Source organism: Atta cephalotes, assembly GCF_000143395.1.
Source record: "Atta cephalotes unplaced genomic scaffold scaffold00019, whole genome shotgun sequence".
NCBI classification, from domain to species: domain Eukaryota; kingdom Metazoa; phylum Arthropoda; class Insecta; order Hymenoptera; family Formicidae; genus Atta; species Atta cephalotes.
Window position 1 is genome coordinate 1,638,264 of NW_012130083.1, and position 8,549 is coordinate 1,646,812.

At 28.5% G+C, this 8,549-nt stretch overlaps 1 protein-coding gene and 1 pseudogene across 1 annotated transcript; both read right to left on the reverse strand.

Annotated features, from left to right (window-relative positions):
- Positions 1-1,942: 1,942 nt before the first annotated feature.
- Positions 1,943-3,504, reverse strand: LOC105619172 (annotated as a pseudogene).
- Positions 3,505-6,265: 2,761 nt separating this feature from the next.
- On the reverse strand, positions 6,266-8,072 carry LOC105619009 (cytochrome P450 9e2-like). The gene has a single exon (XM_012200536.1). It carries the CDS (start codon positions 8,070-8,072, stop codon positions 6,543-6,545), a length of 1,530 nt encoding a protein of 509 aa, XP_012055926.1. The 3' UTR covers positions 6,266-6,542.
- Between the last annotated feature and the right edge of the window lie 477 nt (positions 8,073-8,549).

An 8,549-nucleotide genomic window follows, 5' to 3' on the forward strand; every position in this document is an offset into this window, starting at 1 on the left:
CGCGCGCGCGCGCGCGCGATATATATATATATATATATCTCAATGATGCGAATTCCAGCCCGCTTGCAGCACGATTAATAACATGAAGAGAGTATAAAAACTTCTTATACTCTCATCATGCTATTAATCGTGCTATAAACGGGCTGGAATTCGCATCATTGATATATTTAGATATACAGAATTAAATTAATTATGTAAAAAGATAAATGAAGAAGTTTATGATCATATTCAATTCAAAGATTGACGCATATAAATACTGTACTTAACGTAAAATACTGTACTGTCATTATGGGATTATTTCCAAATATATGAAACGTCGTTAAACAACAATTATTTTTTACTGGGATTATTATTTCATTATATAAAATCGAATAAATAAAAAAATAGTGTAAAATTTTTTTGTACGCTTACTTTATATGTATATTTAAAATGAATTTTATCAAAAGAAAATGCACTTATTTTAACAAAAATATTATATTTTTATTCGAAGAATAATAAAAAATTATACAATTTACACGAGAACGATAGGGGATGTTCACATGAGGTTTCAGCCTTGAGATGGAACTTCTATAAAATTGATAAATTTGTTTAAAATACAATATGTAAAGTTTGATATTGGACCAATCATCCAATATTAAATTCCACTTTTTCATAAGCAGGGAAAGTAGGAAAAATCATGTTTGAAGTTTCCCAAATTCAGCCGATATTGGCTAACTTGAAATTTATTGATTTCAGAAGTTTCTCCTGGGCTTTCATGTTCCGTGGATAACCTCATATATAAAATCTAATATATTTTAAAATAGCATTATACAAACATAAAAATCTTTGTTATTACCTATTTTATGTTTTATATTTCTTACATTTATGTTTATTCGTTACATTTTCTTCTATCATTACTTGTTAATGCAAAACCAGTAGCATCGATAAAGATATAACTTACATAACAATTTTACGAAGTGTGTTATTTATCAATTTGATAAAACTAAGTTGTTTTAATTTATAATTACTATTACTTATTATCAATATAAATTACATTATATATTACTATTATTAATTTGTCAATACAAATGATTAATTGTTGACTTTATTGATATTCAAATGATAAATATATAAATTTGTAATAAAATTATGTAGAATTATTGTGCAATTTTTCGTATATGGTACATAAATATATCAGTGGACAGTCAATGACATGACTCAATGATTGGACAAATCGAAAAAATTTTAAATATTAAACTATTAAAAATGATATGTACTATTTTAAATAAATGTGTTGTTTATAACAAAAATTTAATGTTTCATACTAAATAATTTAATATTTTTAATATTATTTATCTATTTATATTCCTTAATATGTAATTTACTAATGTCCGCGAAGGTTTATATAAACATTTTACATTGAAGATTTTTAGAATTATAGAACTATTAATTTATTAATTTTAATTAATTATTGATGTTCGTACTGAGTAATTATAATATATAATCTGGACGTTATTATTATTGCATAAAATACTGTAATATGTGTTCACATAAATGTGATAATTTCTATTACAAATATAGTTTTTATTACAAATGTAACTTCTGTAATAAGTAAAATTTAGTTCGACAAGATTAAATCAAATAAGATAAGGAATACTCTTTCGGTCAAAACAGATCATGATAATAATGTTCATATTTATAAATAAAACAGTTTGTATTAAATAATGATAACATTTCCAAATTATTATTGAAAATTTCTATACATATTAGACAACTCTATAAACTGCGCGTCGAGGTCTGTCGGACTAAACACACTAATGAATTAAAACTGCCGATAACATTATAAATTATGTTGATATATAGTCATTTTAATAATATAATGTGGTGCTAAGAAGTACCTTGATTACCCACATAAAATACTCTAAAGAATTGATAATTATCATTTTTTATAAAAGCTATGTTATCACTTGGTATTCGAAAAGATTTCAGAAGCTTCTATTATTGTAGACTCCAATACAGAATGCATATTTCTTCTACGTTGAATATTCAACCAGAATCCATCCTCCGGTATCATTACTATTACATCTTTGCAGAATTTCATTGGTGATGTAGTTTTCACAGATGGTTTCAATTCACATCGCGCTAATAAATGAAAAAGCAAGACTTTGACTTCCAACATGGCAAATCTGTAAGCTATACACATTCTCGGTCCTAATCCGAATGGCATATAACATGAAGAATTACGCATCTTGTTGTTTAAAAATCTTTCTGGATCAAATTTCTCCGGATTATCGTAATACTTTTCATCACGATGGATTGCAAGAACTGGAATCCAAACAAGCATACCTTTTTTATGATAAAAGGTTTTTCGTCCGGTAATGCGGGTGGTAATTCAAAAGTTTTTTCGCAAATTCTTTCTAAGGCGGCAACTGGTGGATATAATCTAAGAGCTTCACATATCACTGCATCTAAATATTCGAGTCTATTAATAACTTCGTAAGACACTTCTCCGTTTGATTCCTCCAAAACCTTGTCGATCTCTTGTTGTAATTTCGTTTGAATTTCAGGATTAGCTGCAATTTCATGAGCTGCATAACACATTGTGGTTGAACTGGTCTCGAAACCGCCGAGGAAAAAAATGAACGCTTGCGCAGTCATGTCGTCAATGTCTAGTTCTCTATGACCTCCTTTGCCTCTGATATCCATCATTAACTGTAGCATATCCAGACGCGTAATATGTTCTGCGTCGCGAGTGGCGATTGTATTTCTTACAATGTCCTTGAAGAAATCCGACACATAATTGTTTATAATTTTCAAATTGAGAATTCGCCCAAGTCTTGGAAATATAGAAAGAAAAAAGAACTTTATACCGCGAATGATTCCTCTGAAATTAGTCGCCTCTTTGCCGTAAATATAGAATTTGTTTGTTGGGTCTTTTATGGAGTTGATCTTAATTCCGAAAGCACATGTTGCGATGACATCATTTGTATATTTGGTGCATATGTCTTTCATGTCTATACTGCCTTTATCCGCTGGTGATGTCGATAGAAATTTTGCAAAATCCACAGCACATTCGGACATCAATGTAAACATCATTTTCATCTTGCTGGAAGTAAAAGAGGGACTCAACAGATTTCTCACGTTCCGCCATTTTTCTCCACGAAGAGAAAACAAATTATTCTCAAATAAAGGCTCGTTAAAGTCGACGAAACCACGATGATTTGGAAATGCCTCGAAATTTTTAACCAGGACAGTTTTAATAAGTTCCAGATCGCGAAGCAAGAAGACAGGAGTTGTCATCATGTAGAATCCAAAATATTTTGCGTTTGGAGTGAAATTATATTTCTTTAGTATGAAATCGAAGATTGATATTCGGCGAAATACAACCGACATCGTGGATCCAAATAATGGAACAGGTGGTAAGTGTATAATATCATTTCTTTTGAAGAAATTAAAATTTTTAAACAGATAATGAATACTGATCACTCCGATCACTATCGATAATAATATCGACCAATATTCCATGGCACAAACAGATGTTATTAGAAGATCTTCCTATAATCTCTTTTTAAACATTTAAACATTCTTTTTAAACATTTATAAAAAGTGACTGACTATACATACAGCACTAGCGTTACTGCTGACACGAATCGTTACGTGCAACTGTTCCTTACAGCAGTTTCTACGCAATATACCAGTCAATCGTTGTGAAGTAAATGCTTTCAAACTACATTATGGATGTGGGATGACGCAATCCGTGCTATTTGTGTTATTCCGTTTTTGTTAACGTCCAATGGACGATAAAGATAGAATGATATAAATAGCGTTAGTAGCGTTTTCCCAAACGCACTTTATGTATATGTAATACATACACACACACGCGCCACGCACGCACGCATGTATGTACATATATTGTACATGTACATATACATATTGTATATATATATATATATATATATATGTATATATATATAAATATATATATAAATATATATATAAATATATATATACATATATAGATATATAGAATATATTAAATTAAATTGCTAATGTAATCCAAAAAGAAAAGTGATGAAGAAGCTTACACGATCATATTAAATGTGCAATTTAAAGACTAAAGCATATTCCTATATAAATTTTATATTTAATGTTGTTTTTTATTTATTTTGAAAGATATATAAAACGATATTTTTTTATTATTATTGAAAATATTTTTTACTGAAATTAGCATTTGACCAAATAGGATAAAAAATAAGTAATATATAAAAGTATGTTACTTCGAATTTACTGTACAAATTATTGTATATATTGTATGTCAATTTTATAAAAAAAAATGCACCAATTCCATTGAATACGTTCTGTTTTAATTTAATAAATAATGAAAAGTTGTTCAGTTTGTATGCGAACGAAATTTTATAAAATCTTATATTTTATGAGAAATTATATCATTATAATTATGTATAGATATAAAACTTATTATCTTATTATATCTTATACTTCTTTATGTTTGTTTGTTGCATTTATTTTTTGTTGATATGAAGTGAATAAAATCATCAAGTATGTAATAAGTATGCCACAGATAAATTTGTTAAGATTACGTCGATAAGATTGCGTCACAGGTTTTAATTTAATATCTCAAATGATTATGCTTACTTTTTATTGTTAATACAAATACTTAATCGTTGAATTCAGTATCAGTATTGAAATGACAAATGATATGGAATGACAATGCAATTTTACATAGACATATATAGAGTTATTGAAATTCACGTAAGTATATTGCATGGAAGTATAAATATGTATGTAACTCGTTAGCAGATTACGTAACATGTGTATGTCAACAAAGAAGTTTATTAATTAAAATATGTTGTTGATAACATATATATGTTGACATTTATTATCAATAATTTTTATTACAATTTTATTATAATCTTTAAGTTCTACAATTCTGTGATTTTCCCTTTTTTATTTTTATCTTTTAATCTATTATGGTTAATTAGAAATCACTCTGACCTTGGTTCTTATTATGTCATACTGATCAGATTATACACTTGAAAAAATAAAATATTAATTTTATTTTTTCAAATTAACTTAAAGACGTTTTGTAGATTTTCTGAGACATGCAAAAATGTTAAAATTAACATTTTATTTTTTACAGTGTATCATTTTGACAATCATTCAATTCATTCAATTACTTGACAAGCATTGTACTCAAGAAGTTGGAAATAAAACTTGTTAACTTTGTTCAATAAGAAAATGTCTCATGTATTTGTTTAAAAGAAAACCATTAAATTAATTTAACTAGCATTTTTTTATTGAGTAAATATTTATTTACTGTAAGTAATGTTTACTTATAATATTCAAAAAAATATATATTAAGATATAGTAGTTCTTTTCAGTAAATAAGTTATGAATTTACAGGTAAAATATTACCTAAAGAAATATATTTTAAAACATAGTTTTCTTCTAATTTCTAGCTTTTAAAAATTATTATTTTCTATTGATAACGTGTTACTTTATAATTATTCGTCTTACTTTATAATTATTTATAAGTAAAAATAAGAAATGGGTTTACACTAAAAAAATTAATTAATTAAAACATAAATCAATTGACTCTCACGCGAGCATTAACATTAAGAAAAGTCATGCTATTATTAAGGGTAATAATATATACCTTATAGTTTTCCATATTGCGTTTTCTTCTGTTTATTTTCATAAAAATACATCAATAAATTATTAAAAATTACATTAATCGGAAAAAAAAATTCGATTGTACAAATAAATAGAAATTGCTACAAACTTTTGATTTTATTTTTGTTAAATGATATTTCAAGAATTTAAATGTACCTCCAAAATATCTCACGATATGATAATATATGTTAGATTATTAAATATTACACACATATTGATACATGACATGCATAATTATCTATGAATGTAGACCAATCGTCATATAAATATATAATTTACATTAACAACTGCAAAGGATCATACAGGTGTTTTATTTGTAATGTTATTCTTGGGATTACGAAACTAATTAATTAACTAATTAATTAATTATTATCATTAGCAGTAAATAATTTTAATATATATTGATTTCATTATTATTTTATATAATACTACAATATGTACACAATATGTACAATATGTTCATTAAGGTACATATGCAATTTCTATTATAAAAATAATTTTTATTAAAATATAACTTTTTCAATAAGTTGAATTTAGATCAAGAAAAATAAATCAAATGAAAAGAGAATCCTATTTTTGAAAAAGATCTCGGTAATGATGTTTAACAATACTATATATTTAAATAATACAGTTTGTCCTCGATAATGTTAATATTTGTAAATTACAGTTGAAAATTTGTAAATGCATTATTCAGTTCTATAAATTGCACAGATGTGGTTTATCGGACTTAATTCACAAACATGAATTGAAGCTGGACATAACATGATACGTTATAATAATCGTCAATTTAACGATAATAAAAATAAAATTTAAAAAAATGGTAACTGTAATTTTTTATAAGAACTGCATTTGAAATGTTTTCTGAAGCCTAACTATCCATTATTGATTCCTGTACAGAATGAATATTTTTTTCTACGCTGAATATTTAACCAAAATCCATTCTCCGGCATCGTTATTAGATCTTTGCAGAATTTTATTGGTGACATAGTTTTCACAGAAGGTTTCAGTTCACATTGCGCTAATAAATGAAACAATAAAACTTTGACTTCCAACATGGCAAATCTGTTTGCTATACACATTCTCGGTCCTAATCCGAATGGCATATAATTCGAAGAATTGTTCATCTTATTGTTTAAAAACCTTTCTGGATCAAATTTCTTCGGATTGTCATAATACTTTTCATCATGATGGATTGCAAGAACAGGAATCCAAACAAGCATACCTTTCTTCATCATAAAAGGTTTCTCGTCCGGCAATGCGGGTGGTAACTCAAAAGTTTTTTCACATAACCTTTCTAAGTTTGTGATTGGTGGATATAATCTAAGAGCCTCACTTATCACTGCATCTAAATATTCGAGTCTATTAATAACTTCGTAAGACACTTTTCCGTTTGATTCCTCTAAAACCTTGTCGATTTCTTGTTGTAATTTCGTCTGAACTTCTGGATTAGCTGCAATTTCATGAGCTGCGAAGCACATTGCAGTTGAAGTCGTCTCGAAACCGCCGAGGAAGAAGATGAACGCTTGCGCAGTCATGTCGTCGATGTCTAGTTCTCTTCGACCTTCTTTGCCTCTGATATCCATCATCAACTGCAACATATCCGGACGCGTAATGTGTTCTGCGTCACGAGTGGCGATTGTAGTCCTTATAATATCCTTGAAGAAGTCCGAAACATAATCCTTCATAATTTTCAAATTGAGAATTCGTCCGAGTTTTGGAAATGTTTCAAGAAAAAAGAACTTTATACCACGAAGAACCCCTGTGAAGTTACTCGCCTCCTTGCCGTAAATATAGAATTTGTTTGTTGGATCTTTCATAGAGTTGACTTTGATTCCAAACGCACATGTAGCAATGACATCGGTTGTATATTTAGAGCAGACATCTTTCATGTTTATACCGCCTTTATCTGCTGATGTTGACAGAAATTTTGCAAAATCCACAGCACATTCTGACATCAATGTGAACATCATTTTCATCTTGCTGGAAGTAAAAGAAGGACTCAATAGATTTCTCACGTTCCGCCATTTTTCTCCATGAAGAGAAAACAAATTTTTTTCAAATAAAGGATCGTTAAAATCGGCGAAACCACGACGATCTGGAAATGCATCGAAATTTTTAACAAGAACGGATTTAATGAGTTCCAGATCACGGAGCAGAAAGACTGGAGTTGTCGTGAAGTAGAATCCAAAATACTTTGCGTTTGGATAACAATTATATATCTTCAGCATGAAATCGAAGAATGATATTCGACGGAATACCATCGATATCGTAGATCCAAATAATGGAAGAGGCGGTAAGTGTATAATACCATTTCTTTTAAAGAAATTAAAATTTTTAAAAAGATAATGAATGCTGATAACTCCGATCACTATCGATAATAACATCGACCAATAAAATTCCATGGCACAAACGTTATTTAAAAATTTTCCAACAATTTTTTTGTAAATGTCTGATAAAATGTGATTGACTATACATAGAGCACTAGCGATACTGCTGACACGAATCGCTGCGTAGAACTGCTCGTTATAGCAGTTCCCATCTCGTAATATACTGGTAATCGTTGAAGTAAATGTTTTCAAGCTACATTATGGATGGGTTCGCAATGACGCTATCCGTGCTATTTGTGTTACGCTGTCCTTGTTTTGCATTTAATGACAATAAAGGTAAAGTAATACAAACAACGCTACTAGCGTTTTTCCGAAAGCGCTTTATGTAAGGTCAATCAGTGTTAATATTTTGGTCGAAGCAAATCGATAAATTATTGTTATGTATACTATTTGTACATATGTAACACATATTTTTTATGTGTATATACACACACACACACACACACACACACACACACACACACACACACACACACACACACACACACACAC

Excerpts from the sequence above, each read along its gene's own strand:
- LOC105619009 (XM_012200536.1), bottom strand. The coding sequence starts at position 8,072 with ATGGAATTTTATTGGTCGATGTTATTATCGATAGTGATCGGAGTTATC.